This window comes from Somniosus microcephalus, chromosome 8 (genome assembly GCF_052327205.1).
Source record: "Somniosus microcephalus isolate GS21.2 chromosome 8, FLI_Smic_1.0, whole genome shotgun sequence".
In the NCBI taxonomy this organism is placed as follows: Eukaryota; Metazoa; Chordata; class Chondrichthyes; order Squaliformes; family Somniosidae; genus Somniosus; species Somniosus microcephalus.
The window spans coordinates 149037267-149051341 of record NC_140994.1 but is presented as its reverse complement, the minus strand read 5'-3'; the positions used below and the strand labels follow the sequence as shown (position 1 = coordinate 149051341).

General features: G+C 47.0%; 1 protein-coding gene across 4 annotated transcripts in view; it reads right to left on the bottom strand.

Annotated features, from left to right (window-relative positions):
- LOC147113864 (uncharacterized) overlaps positions 1 to 14075 on the bottom strand; it is an 87020-nt gene that overhangs the window by 22805 nt on the left and 50140 nt on the right. For 3 of the 4 annotated variants that reach the window (XM_085995244.1, XM_085995240.1, XM_085995243.1), the window contains exons 2-5: positions 13721 to 13789; positions 11397 to 11462; positions 9360 to 9482; positions 8094 to 8147 (exon numbers count right to left, since the gene is read on the bottom strand). In XM_085995244.1, coding sequence (XP_085851370.1) covers positions 8094 to 8147; positions 9360 to 9482; positions 11397 to 11462; positions 13721 to 13789 — 312 coding nt within the window. The remainder of the gene's footprint in view (positions 1 to 8093; positions 8148 to 9359; positions 9483 to 11396; positions 11463 to 13720; positions 13790 to 14075) is intronic. The other variant, XM_085995241.1, reaches the window with a different exon arrangement.

The window sequence follows — 14075 nt, the reverse complement described above, 5'->3', positions numbered from 1 at the left end:
CTGCAGTGCCATTGTCTGCCCAGCACCTCTCAGCTGGCGACTGGCGTGCTGCGCTGCCTCGAGTTGTTGCACCCCCCTCTCATGCGCTGCCACAAGGAGCTCCACCCCCCTGGCGTGCGCTGCTGCGAATTGCTCCAGGCCCCTGGCCTGGGATTGGCCGAAAGCCACCACACTTTGTGCGAGGCTTTCGATGGAGTGAGGCGTCTGTGCCACCACCTCCATGAATTCGACGTGCCGCCGCTCCGACGCCGCCGACATCTCGTCCAGGAGGTGCACCTCCTGGGCGACGTCCGAGTCCGGACTGGAGGGCGCCTCCACCCTCTGGCCAGAAGGCTGGCGTGCCGCCGGAGCCTTGCCACGTGCGGCCACGCCACTGGGACCAGGTTCTGCCCTCCCCTCCACCGCCTCCCCCCTCTGGGCAGAAGGCTGGCGTGCCGCCGGAGCCTTGCCGCGTGCGTCCATGCCACTGGGACCAGGTTCGGGGCTCCCCTCCCCCGCCTCCCCCTGGCTCTCCGGCACGCCAGACGTCTCCCCTTCATTGCCATCTCCTGGAGCGGAGGAGGGTTCCCCCGAGGTGGCGCCTTCCTGCTGCTCCTCGACGTCCTCCTCCTCCGAGGGCCTGGCTGTCTGGGCTTCAGGGAGCACCTCCTCCTCACCAGCTGAAAGCAGGAAGGCACAAGTGTAGCTTTAGAGTGAGGACAGGCCGACAGCGAGGGAGGCCGCACTGGCGCATTATGTGCATTTTTCGGCCAGTGGGGAAGGATGTAGATCTGATGCGCGAGGGCAAGGAGAGAGGTGCACCCGGTCCTGTCCTTACCAGTGGGTTCCAGTATAGGGTCAGCGTCGCCGAGCGCCACAGGCCCAATCACCGGGTGATGCAGGAGTCGGGCCACCCTCTCTTCCAGAACCGTTAGCTCCTGGTAATCGCGAAGGCCTCCACCAGTGACACGCAGGCTCCTGGCGTTCCTCGCCAGCTTGGCCTGCAAGAGAAAGGAGGGCGTCTAAGTACAGTGTGGTGCCCCGTTGTTGTGTGTGAGTCCTCCCATGGTGGAATAGCTTGCACAGTGTGGTGCCCTGTTGCTGTGTGTGAGGCCTCCCATGGTGGAATAGCTTGCACAGTGTGGTGCCCTGTTGCTGTGTGTGAGGCCTCCCATGGTGGAATAGCTTGCACAGTGTGGTGCCCTGTTGCTGTGTGTGAGGCCTCCCATGGTGGAATAGCTTGCACAGTGTGGTGCCATGTTGCTGTGTGTGAGGCCTCCCATGGTGGAATAGCTTGCACAGTGTGATAAGTGCAGAAAGAGCTATTGATTAACATGCAAGTGCCATTGCAGCGGCAGGAGGGCTGGGCATTAGACCTTTGATGTCCCTTTGGCCCTAATGGGAGGTGCACGTGCAAGGATGAGGGGGACACTGGAAAGGGTACTCACCTTGACCAGCCGACATAGGTCATTGTATTTCTTGCGGCACTGGTCCGCACTCCTGGGAACATCGGAGCTGGAGGAGACCCTCCGGGCAATTTTGGTCCACGCCTCCCTGAACTGGCTCCTGGGAGCCTTCCTGCCACTAGCCGGGCACACGACCCGTCTTCTCTTGCGTACCCCATGAAGGAGCACACCCAGCGCATGCTCAGAGAACCGCTGGGCTCTTTCACGGGCCCTCTCCATGACCTCCAGGCGTTGATTTGGTACACAACCAGTCCTGAGGCCTAGTTGCAGGGCTACAGCATGCAGGGCGTGGCTGCAGTCAAAGTTGACCCTTCCCCCTTTAAGAGCTGGCCGGCGTCAGGGTGTCTGCTGACACTCACCACATGATCGCACCTGCGCTGCGCCCGGAATCGGCGTTATCAGGCTGCATCGCCGGATTAGCGCCTGAACATAGGGTTCCAACGCCTTTTGCAGCGCTCGGCCAAAAAGTTGGCCAAATCTACTGAATTTCGGCGAGCTCGCCTGCACTTTCCGGCGGCCGCTAAATTTGCCGAGCGCCCGACTTTAGCGCCGCAATAGCGTCCGAACTGAATTTCTAGGCCAAAGACTTCCATCAGCAACAGGCACTGACTGTCCCTTCTGCCACGGTGAGGAGTGAGCCGATCAGCACGAGAAGCAAGGCGGCCACGGTGACTGTGAGTAAGGGAAAAGTAAAAAGAATAACCGGAGGATAAGGGCGGTGCACTCGACCACGGTCGAGGGGGAAAGGAACCGGACAGAAGTCGGGCCCAGAGGCGCTGAGACTGGGGTAGCGTGGAGCAAGGAAGCCGCGGTACAGACAGGCTGGGGACGCAACGGCATCGTGAGACAGCTAGACCGCGACCAGCGAAAAAGGCCGGGCAGCGACCGAAGCCACGAAGCGCTGCGACCGGGAGCATAGGCGCGGGAAGATATAAAAACTCAGCCGCAGCCGGGGAGGGAAGCACCGGACTGCGAGACGGCTGGGAGAGGCGTTTGGGAGCCGAGCGAGCGGGAGAGGCAGAGCCGACCAAGGGAGACTGCGCGAGAGCCAGTCCAGCGGCTGAAACTGTTCTCCGTCAACGGGGTGTACCCAGCGCCGGTAGAGCCGAGAGAGCGGGAGAGAGACCGAGCCCGAGCAAGGGGAACTGAGCGAGAGCCAGCCCAGCGGCTGAACCTGTTCGCCGTCAACGGGGTGTACCCAGCACCGGTTGCCTTGCCGAGAAAAGGGAAAGCACTGAAGCCGACGCGCAGGCTGTGAATCTGAAAGCCAGCGGCCGTCACCTGTGGGGGAAAGTGTACCCCTCCCACTAGGGAAGAAACGCGGGAAGCCGCCATTAGGCAGGGAAGAAGACAGAAGCGGGAAACCGCCATTGAAGTGGGCGGGGAGAGAAGATAAGCGCGGGAAACCGCCATTTTCGCGGGAAAACCGCCATCTTAGAAAAAAAAAATAAGTTAAAGAAATAATTCGGGGTGTTATCAGAAAGAGAGGAAGATGCCTAAGCGTGGTAACATCAATGATTTTAATGCCGAGGTAGAAGACTGGGCCACGTACGTGGAACGCATCGAGATCTATTGTGAGGCCAATAAAATAGAAGAAGATGACAAAGCTATAACCTTGCTAAACTCAATGGGCGCGAAGACATACGGGCTCTTGAAGCATCTACTATCACCAGCTAAACCGGCGGATCAGACTTTCGATGATATTGTGGCTGTTCTGAAGGATCACTTGAACACCACACCGTTGATGTTGGCGGAACGATTCAAATTCTATGCGAGAACGCAACGGAAAGACGAAAGCAACGCAGAATACTTGGTCGAACTGCGTAGACTAGCGAAATACTGCCAGTTTGGAGGGAATCTGACAGAGGCATTGCGAGACAAGTTCGTGTGCGGGTTGGCAAAGGAAGGAATGCAAAAGCGACTACTCAAAGAGAACGACCTTACACTTGACAGGGCTGTCCTTATTGCAGCATCGCACGAAGCCGCAGCGAAGGGAACTGCGGAAATGCAGCTAAAGACAGCAGCACTAAGTGTGGATCAAATTACCTCGACAACAACAAAATGCTATCGTTGTGGGAAGACAACACATGACCAGAACCAATGCTGGTTTAAGAACCAGGAATGTAGGAAATGTGGCAAACTGGGTCACATAGCTAAGGTATGCCGGTCAGGGAAGAAGACCAACAACCAAAGGACCAACAACCAAAGGAAGCCATCACAGGAAAAGTACAACAAGGTACACAAGGTGGCTGAGAAGAGTTCAGACGAACAGAATTCAGACTCAGACCCTAACGGCCAGGAGCTGGGTAGTCTGAGAATTCACAATGTGAGTAAGGAAGCTGACCTACAAACTATCTGGGTCATGCTAAAAATAGCAGGAATCCAAGTGAAAATGGAGTTGGACACTGGATCAGCTCTATCAGTCATAAATCGAAGGGATTACCACCGGCTATTCTCACATATACCCTTAAGAGATACCAAGTTCGTATTGCAGACATACACGGGGCATAAAGTATACCCCATGGGAAAGATAAGAGTCAAAGTGAGAGATAGGGGTAAAGAACACCCAAGAATGAACTTATACGTACTACATGAGGGAGGACCACCACTTCTAGGACGGGAGTGGATCAAGAAAATAGACATGGAATGGCACTATCTAAAAGCCATAACAAGTGAGGACTCGGTGCAGACAATCAGCTCAGATTCTGAAACAGATGACGATAAGACCAACCCAAATATGAAAGACAAGGCTGAAATGGACTTGCCGACGAAGGTTGGAAAAACGAAGGCATGCATAAAGGCTTATGCTCCAGAGAAGAACAAAGTTTCAGAGCAGAACTCCACCGAACAACGACAACCTAGTTTGACAGAAAATTCTGAGCCTGTTCAAGTTACGGACATATCCATGACGGAAGAACACCGAGCTCGGACTCAAACTTATTTCAAATTACGACAACAATTAGAACAATTGAGTTACCGTCTCGTACAAGAGATGAAAACAATGAAAAAGTTCTATGACACCGAATGGGAGAATCTGGAAAGACAACAGAAGCAGCTAGCTCAAGCAGAGAGCGACCATAGAGCCATCGTGACCAATTACCGATCACATCTCCCTTATGCTGTTCAGGAGTTAGAATATTTGCAGGAAGAAGCAAATGAAGAGGAATCTTCAGGAAGCCAGGATTTTATTCCAGTTCTTCTCTACGACTCCTTACAAGCAGAGTGTGAGAAGTTGAAAGAACAGTATGAACAGGCCCAGGCTACAATTCTGGAAGGGGTTAACTCGGCAACCTCCGAAAAGCTAGTTTCAGTGGAAGCATATGAGCAACTGAAGGTTGAACATGAGCAAGAAGTCCAAAGGCTGCAGGAAATTCTTGATGAGCTCAAGGCCAAGACAGACTCATCGGTAGAAGTTCCATCCATAGATGAGAAATTAGAGGTGAAAGACATGGCAGAACATGAAAGACAAGATGTACAAGAACTCATAAAAATATTAAAGGAAACCCAAGACAAATATGGGGCGGCAATGACCGAGATTCAACAACTTGAAGAACAGATTCAACTGGGAATCCGTTCAGTGGAAGAAAAGGGAACTGTAAGAAACACAGAGACTGTAAGAATGGCCTCTGAACATGAGCTAGAGAGCATCAAGGCGCAACTTCTCCGAGCGCTGGAAGCCAAAGTACAAGAGGAAAAGAAGGTGAAAGCATTGGAGGAAAAGGTGGATGAAATGGAGAAGACTCTGGCCCACAGTGTTCCCATGGAAGAGTTAACGGTCAGCCAACTCCTTCATATGCTGAAGGACAAGACTCTACAATGGGAACAATCTGAACACGAGCTTCAATCTTCAAAGGGAAGGAGTTCGGAGCTCTCAAAAGTTATGGAAATAGCTGAGGTTGCAACACAGATTTTACAGGGATGCCAAAAGTACGCTGAATCACGTCAATGTGAACAGCAGAATGTTGAAACAGCTGCTCCAGTAGAAGGATTGAATAGCCTGATCAATCAATCCCCGAGGGAAGGGGAAGTATTGAAATCACAAACGAGGTCATTAGTGAAGGATTTGCAGGAAACCCAGGAAGAGCGGGATGAATATGAACGCATGAAGAAGTCTCTTCAGGAAAGATGTCTAGGGAGGGAACAACAGTCGGCTAACGGAAGTACGGAAGAAGTAGCAGGCCCTCTCGCTAGACTAGCTCAGGACGACACCGAATATTACCATGACCTGTTGAGTGACACGGAATATTACGATGACTTGGTCTGCCCAGCTTGTGATGAAAACTCCCAAAGTGCAGAAATCAGGATGAAGCACTTAAAGTCTAAGGAACATAGGGAGATGGTGGCGCTACAGCTGGCAGCGGATAAGGGAGCCCCGAGAGTCTCCAAGAAGCAGAAAAGAAAAAGACGAAACAGAAGACGATAACCATCTAAATCATTATCACTTCTATCAGATCATGCACGTGGGCCCACGAAGGGGGCCAAATCAGTTGGAAAGTAGGAAAAATTACCAAGGCAGTCCAGCTGTTTGTAAAAGTCAGCACGGCTGGTTCAGCAGGACGGAAGTTCAAGCTGTTAAGCCAAGGGAAAGACTATTGGATGAGTCACGCTAGAAATGTGAACCGGCTACACCACAGAGATGTTGTTCGGACCAAGTCAAGACCAGAGACTGAATCTGTGAACTGTTCCCGCAGAGACTGAATCTGTGAACTGTTTCCCGCAGAGACTATATCTGTGAATTGTTTTACATGAAGTTGATTATATGTTATGTTTAATGGGGAATAAGTATGTTGTAAGCTAAAAAGGGAGGATTGTAGTGTATGTACCCGTCTACCTTTAAGAGAACTATTGTATGTAACCGTTCACCTTTAAGAGAACTATTTTAGGTGTGGCACTACTTTGTTTGGCTTCTGTATACGGTAATACCAACGGTGACCACACCAGTATATAAGTGTTGTGCCAGGAGTTATTGGGCAGATTCGCCCTGACCTTCGAATAGTAAAGTCCTGTTTTAAGTTACTCTTGGAGTCTGTGTATTAATTAACTAAACAACCCACAGACTTTACAGTCTGCTGCCCCTTTAAGGTTCCTGCCTCTTGCACCCTCTCCTTGTCTTGCCCCTCCTGCTCCCCGAGATGTCCAACTCCCCATCTTTCTTTGGTGTACTTATACTTATCCTGCACCCCGCTCCTGCCTCCTCTCCCCCCGCAGACAGCAGATTCTTTAGGGAGAGCCGAGCCGCATTATGACTCGACTCTGCTCTTGACCCATGCTGCCCGCTGCTATCTTTATCCTTTTCCACCGTACGTGGTGTGTTTTCCACCATCTTCATCCTGTTCTCTGCTCCGCAATTTTCTGCCTCTCCCTGCGCTCTTTTCTCCTTCCATTCACCAGCTGTGTCCTCCGCTCCTCCAGCCGCTCCACTCACACCTCCTGCCCCTTCTCCTTCTCCCATCTCCTCGTCACTCAAGGGGCTTCCTTCTGCCTCACACTCACAGCGGGTGAGGCCTTTGTGACAAACCCCACAGCTCTCCACCCTGCAGCTCCGAGCGATGTGTCCAGACGCGTCGCTGTTATAACAGTGCAAGTCTGGACAGCTTCTTACAAGATGGTCATGTCCAAGACAACAATAACAAACCTTCACCTGGTTATCATGCAGTATCTGGAAGTACTGCACTCCTTCCATTGTCTCAAATTTCATGCTATACGGCAATGACTTCACCCCCTCTGGGAATCGCAGCTTTACATAATGGGTTCCATCTGCTAGCTGCGTTCCTGGATAGCATCTCCTCTTTATTGCCGAGCAAATTTTAATGTCCCACGATGCCAACTTTTTTATTAGCACATCATCCTCAATATAAACCAGCATATAGACCACCACCTCTTCAGAATACAGCAGAAATACCTCCAAGAACATATCTCCAACCTTCAAACTCAGTAAAAGCCTTTCCACCTCCTCTCGGCCATTGACCGTCACCTCGAACCCAACATTCGGCTTTGGTTGGCAGGCAAAGCAGCTTTCCTCACTGCAGTCCTCATATACCGCTTGGATAATATCCCAAGCTCGTATCTCCTTATCCTCGCACTGAACCACCACCGTGTTTTCTTTTCCAAACCTCCTGGGGTCCCAGCCCAAATCTTTGGGCCTTTTATTCTCTTTACATTTCCAAATCTCTGACCCGTGCTCCCTGCAAACACAACTCCCTATTGGGAGCACAGGACTGAAAAAATACTGCTTAGTTGCAGAGTAAAGCTCCTTGTAATTTGTACAAACAAAATCCTTCAAACCCTACGTCAGCACCAGAGTGAATCTTTCATTTTCCACACGAGTCACCTTATGGCTGCATAAAATATTTAAAATCTGCACTTCAAAACAACTGTTGCACTAACTCAATAATAGCTTTATAATATAATTTTATTCCATTAGTTCATACACTTGAGCCTTCTGAAGGTAAATTCTTATTCGCCAGAAAAAGAATTAAGAGTCAACCTGTGAAATAAAACTCTTCCAGATTTAGAAATGCCATTACCAATTAACCCCAAACTGGTTCCTAATATTCTTTGTTGCTTCACAGACTTTTATTTTGTGAATTAGGCCACTGTTTTTACTTTTTCCAACATGAGAAGCTAATGTAATGTAAGCTAACATACCTGTATGCGCATTTTTGATTGTACTTGGATTCTGAGTGCTAAAATCACGAGATGCTGTACAAATCATAAAAAGATACAGTTTGTTATTGATTTGTTCATGCCCTGTGTTGGTCTGTTCATTTTCATCAGTCTCTTTTCCTCTGTGTTTATTTTTGTATTTTCAGGAGCCTCTCTTTCTCTGTGTCTGTCTCTGTATTTCCATCTATCATTGTGCTAATACAGGTACAACTTAGCTCTAGTTTATCACAAAGCCTGATAGTGAGGTGGTGTGAGGGACCAAGAACTTCTGTTGAATTTGCATGATGGCAATATTTATCTGCAATCAGAGTTGACCTTATTTTGTTATTTGTAATTTTTGTTCCTTACTCTTTACATAGTACCCGTTCAGGTTGTCATCATTACCACTTGTTGCTGTACAGCCTTCTTTAATTTTTTTTTATATAGGTGTCACTGGCAAGGCCAGCATTTATTGCCCATCCCTAATTGCCCTTAAGAAGGTGGTGGTGAACCGCTGCAGTCCGTGTGGTGAAGATACTCCCACAGAGACTTTGTTACACCAGATGACTTCAGCGGTTTGGTACAACTGAGTGGCTTGCTAGGCCATTTCACTTAAGAGGCAACCACATTGGTCTGGAGTCACATGTAGGCCAGACTAGGTAAGGATGGCAGATTTGATCAGCCATGATCTTACTGAATGGCAGAGCAGGCTTGAGGGGCCAAGTGGCCTATTCCTGCTCCTATTTCTTATGTTCTTATTTCCTTCCCGAAAGGACATTAGTGAACCAGATGGGTTTTTTACAACAATCCAGTAGTTTCATGGTCACCATTACTAATACTAGCTTTTTATTTCAGATTCATGTAATTAACTGAATTTAAATTCCCCAGCTGCTGTGATGGGATTTGAACTCGTATCTCCAGATCATTGGTCCAGGCCTCTGGATTACTAGTTAGGCTACCATTCCCGGATTGGGAGGATAGTATGATTAGGATGAGCGCTTCTCTGCATTTGCTATTTTTGCTGCTTGTTGGCAAGTTGCTGCAGGATTTGCACTTTCACAAAGCAAAACTCGTCTGAACAACATTTTTTTGACCATGAGGGTCAGACCATGATTGGTGAAATTTGAAAGGTTAGCTGAATCTTGAATGTTTGCTATGCTGGCACTCAAACTTTGCCTGGGAGACTAACTGACCTTAAGGGAATTGGCTTGTATTATTCCAAATAAGTGAATTATTATGTAGAAAGTTAAAATGTAACAATACTATTACCTTCACTTGCATTTACTGTAGATTGTAGGCTCCCTGCATCTTGTGAAGCTGTCTTGCCACTTGTCACTGATGAATTTGCAATGTTTGTTGTGACAGTTATAGTCTCTCCATTGTTCGTTGTTCCTGGAGCATAACATGCATAGAACAGTTTTCTATTATTATCCATTAATGGAAGATTAATGACCAGCTTCAGTGCTACTACACTCATCATTTTCAAAGCTGAGGACTGTCAGAACTATAATGCCAGATACCAACAGCGAGTGAAGTGCTTATTGTGTACTGGACAATTGTTCAATGTTGGGAGGAGGGGCACTGAACACAGTGGGGGGGACATGGGGTAGGAGGGGCACAGGTGTGAATGGGCAAGGAGACAGCCAAGGACCTGCCCATCCAAAGCCTTAACCCATCCTTTCTCTTTCAGATGGAGATGGGACTGCAATGTCTTTTCCAGCATTTTCTTTTCTTACTGAAATGCTCAGCCAAGCTCTTCCAATGTCAATTACAATGTTTTCTTTACAGTTTATTGGAAATAAAAAGTGTGTAATTTATTGTGCCACTTTATTTACTCTTAGAGATCATATTTTTAGAAATAAACTACTCAAATTTAAGGTAGACCAATCATAGGGACCTGATGGTTTGCATCCAGAATCTCGAGGGAAGCTAGGAAGTGGAGCTAGTGGAGGCTCTGACTACAATTTTCCAAAGTTCATTGGAAAGGAAAATTATGCCAGTACTGAAGATGGAAAATGTGACTGTCCTCTTTCAAAAAGAAGGCAGAGGTAAGTCAGGAAATCATGGAAAAACTAGTCTTGCTTCAGTTTTTGCTAAATTACTAGAGTGGATAACATAGCATCATTACCAAGCACTTGGAAAAACATCAGGGCTAGTCAGTTTGGCTTTCTAAATGGCAGGTCATGCTTAATTAACCTGAAAGAATTATTTGAAATAATAACAAAGGTAGATAAAGGAATTGCAATGGTGATGTTTATATAGATTTTCAAAATACATTTGATAAGGTACCATATAAGAGACTTTTACACATGGAATTAAGGGGAATGTAGCATTATGTGCACAGATTGTTGGAGAGCAGAAAGCAAAGGATAGCGATAAGAAGAAGTTTCTTGGACTGGAAAACTGGAAAGCTGTAGCTAGTGGTGTTCCACGATGGTCTCTGTTGGGGCTGCTGTGCATAAATAAATGATCATAACTTAGGAACTGAGGGAACAATATTGAAATTGGCTGATGACACCAAATTTGGGTAGGGATAAGACAAATTGTGATGAGGATTGTGAAAGACTTCAGGAGGACATAGGTGGTCTAGTCGGATAGGCAGATAAGTGGCAGATGCAGTTCAATGTACAGAGATCTTGTAAACAAAAATATGTGCAGGAAGTAAACCTTAAATTATAAGATTTTAAATGGAGTAGAAGACCAGAGGGACCTTGGTATGCAGAACACAGATTATCAAAGGTGGCAGCACACGTAGATAAGGCCAAAAGGAAATGGGAATCCTTAGCTTTGTTTTTAGAGGCATAGAACACAAAAGTGGAGAGGTAGTATTGAACCTGTATCAGATTTTAGTTAGGCCACAGCTGGATTGCACTGTATACAATTTTGGGCACTCTATTATTTGAAGGATCAAAAAGCAATGGAAATGCTGCAATGTATGTTCACTAGGGTGTTACCAGGCATGAGTGGTTATGTTAAGATAATGAATGCTAGCTTGTTTCTATTTGTTTGTGAGATAATAATGAGAGGACAGAAATTTAAGAGTATTGCAAAAAGAATTGAGGGTGTTGTTAGAAAAAAATCTTTACCCGTTAGAATTTGGAACTCTGCTACAAAGCTGTTCCACTTTCTAATTAAGCTGTGGTTGTTAATGTTGAATTGTTTACAATCTGAACTGGAAATAACCACTAAATAAAATCATTGTAATTCAATTTCTTAAGAGGAATTAGCAATACAGACAGTGTCATTCATTTTATTAACCTCACCATGTTTGACCGTCTAGTGCAAACAGTAGAGCATAACAAATACCTGTAAGGATTGTTGGATTTGTCTGGGTAGTTGTCACAGAATTTGTGGAATCATTTATGAAAGTACCTGAAAGAGGAAATTAAGAGAAATGTCATGAGTTATTTTAACTAACAGGAGTTCCTCAGGGTAGTGTCCTGGGTCCAACCATCTTCAGCTGCTTCATCAATGACCAGCCCTCCATCATAAGGTCAGAAGTGGGGATGTTCGCTGATGATTGCACAGTGTTCAGTTCCATTCCTCAGATAATGAAACAGTCCATGCCCGCATGCAACAAAACCTGGATGACATTCAGGCTTGGGCTGATAAGTGGCAAGTAACATTCACGCCACACAAGTGCCAGGCAATGACTATCTCCAACAAGAGAGAGTCTAACCACTGCTCCCTGACATTCAACGGCATTACCATCGCCAAATCCCCCACCATCAACATCCTGGGGCTCACCATTGACCAGAAACTTAACTGGACCAGCCACATAAATACTATGGCAACAAGAGCAGGACAGAGGCTGGGTATTCTGTGATGAGTGTCTCACCTCCTGACTCCCCAAAGACTTTCTACCATCTACAAGGCACAAATCAGGAGTGTAATGGAATACTCTCCACTTAACTGGATGAGTGCCGCTCCAACAACACTCAAGAAGCTCAACACCATCCAGGACAAAGCAGCCTGCTTGATTGGCACCCCATCCACCACCTTAAACATTCACTCCCTCCACCACCGGCACACCGTGGCTGCAGTGTGTACCATCTATAAGATGCACTGCAGCAACTCACCAAGGCTTCTACGACAGCACCTCCAAAATCTGCGACTTCTACCACCTAGAAGGACAGGGGTAGCAGGCGCATGGGAACACCATTACCTCCAAGTTCCCTTCCAAGTCACACACCATCCTGACTTGGAAATATATCGCCGTTCTTTCATCATCACTGGGTCAAAATCTTGTAACTCCCTCCCTAACAGCACAGTGAGAGAACCTTCACCACACGGACTACAGCGGTTCAAGAAGGCGGCTCACCACCATCTTCTCAAGGGCAATTAGGGATGGGCAATAAACATAGAAGATAGGAGCAGGAGTAGGCCATTTGGCCCTTCGAGCCTGCTCCGCCATTCAATGTGATCATGGCTGATCATCCAAATTCAGTACCCTGTCCCTGCCTTTTCCCCATATCCCTTGATCCCTTTAGCCTCAAGAAATATATCCAACTCTTTCTTGAATATATTTAATGAACTAGCCTCCACCGCCCTCTGTGGCAGAGAATTCCACAGGTTCACCACTCTCTGGGTGAAGAAATTCCTCCTCATTTCAGTCCTAAATGGCTTACCCCTTATCCTTAGACTATGACCCCTGGTTCTGGACTCCCCGGCCATCAGAAACATCCTTCCTGCATCTAGTCTGTCCAGACCTGACAGAATTTTATAGGTTTCGATGAGATCCCCTCTCAATCTTCTAAACTCCAGTGAGTACAAGCCCAATCGACACAATCTTTCCTCATACGTCATTCCTGCCATCCCAGGTATCAGCCTGGTGAATCTTCGCTGCACTCCCTCCATGGCAAGAACGTCCTTTCTCAGGTAAGGTGACCAAAACTGTACACAATACTCAAGGTGCGGTCTCACCAAGGCCCTGTACAACTGTAGCAAGACATCCTTGTTCCTGTACTCGAACCCTCTTGCTACGAAGGCCAACATACCATTTGCCTTCTTAAACGCCTGCTGCACCTGCATGCTTACCTTCAGCGACTGGTGCACAAGGACACCCAGGTCTCTTTGCACTTCCCCTTCTCCCAATCTATTGCCATTCAAATAATAATCTGCCTTCCTGTTTTTGCCACCAAAGTGGATAACCTCACATTTATCCACATTATAGTGCATTTGCCATGTTTCTGCCCAATCACCCAACCTATCCAAATCGTACTGGAGTTTCACGACATCCTCCTCGCATCTTACCCTCCCGCCCAGCTTTGTGTCGTCTGCAAATTTGGAGATATTACATCCAATTCCCTCGTCCAGATCATTAATATATATTGTGAACAGCTGGGGTCCTAGGACCGATCCTTGCGGTACCCCACTAGTCACTGCCTGCCACTCGGAAAACGACCCGTTTATTCCAACTCTTTGCTTTCTGTCCACCAATCAGTTCTCTATCCAAGTCAATACCGTGCCCCCAATCCCATGTGCCTTAATTTTGCACGCTAATCTCTTGTGTGGGACCTTATCGAAAGCCTTCTGAAAGTCCAAATACACCACATCCACTGGTTCTCCCTTATCTATTTTACCAGTTACATCCTCAAAAAATTCCAGTAGATTAGTCAAGCATGATTTACCTTTTGTAAATCTATGTTGACTTTGTCCGATCCTATCGCTGCTTGCCAGCGATGCCCACATCCCAGGAACTAATAAAAAAAATCAAAGCTGCACTGAGTTTCTTTTAACAATTCATCTTAAACTTTAGGTTAATGTTATAATTTGAGAATTCTCTGTATATACAGACAGATTTAACAGAACTGCCAATAAGCATATTCAAATAAATTAGAAGTATCCTTTATACAAAAAATAATTGAATGAAATATTTGGATAATAATTAGTTCAAATAAACTCTTCGTACTCTGATAGATTTTGATGACGGCCTAGGAAAATGGCAACCTTTGGGGAGTTTGTTTAGAAATAGCTTTGCTCTTC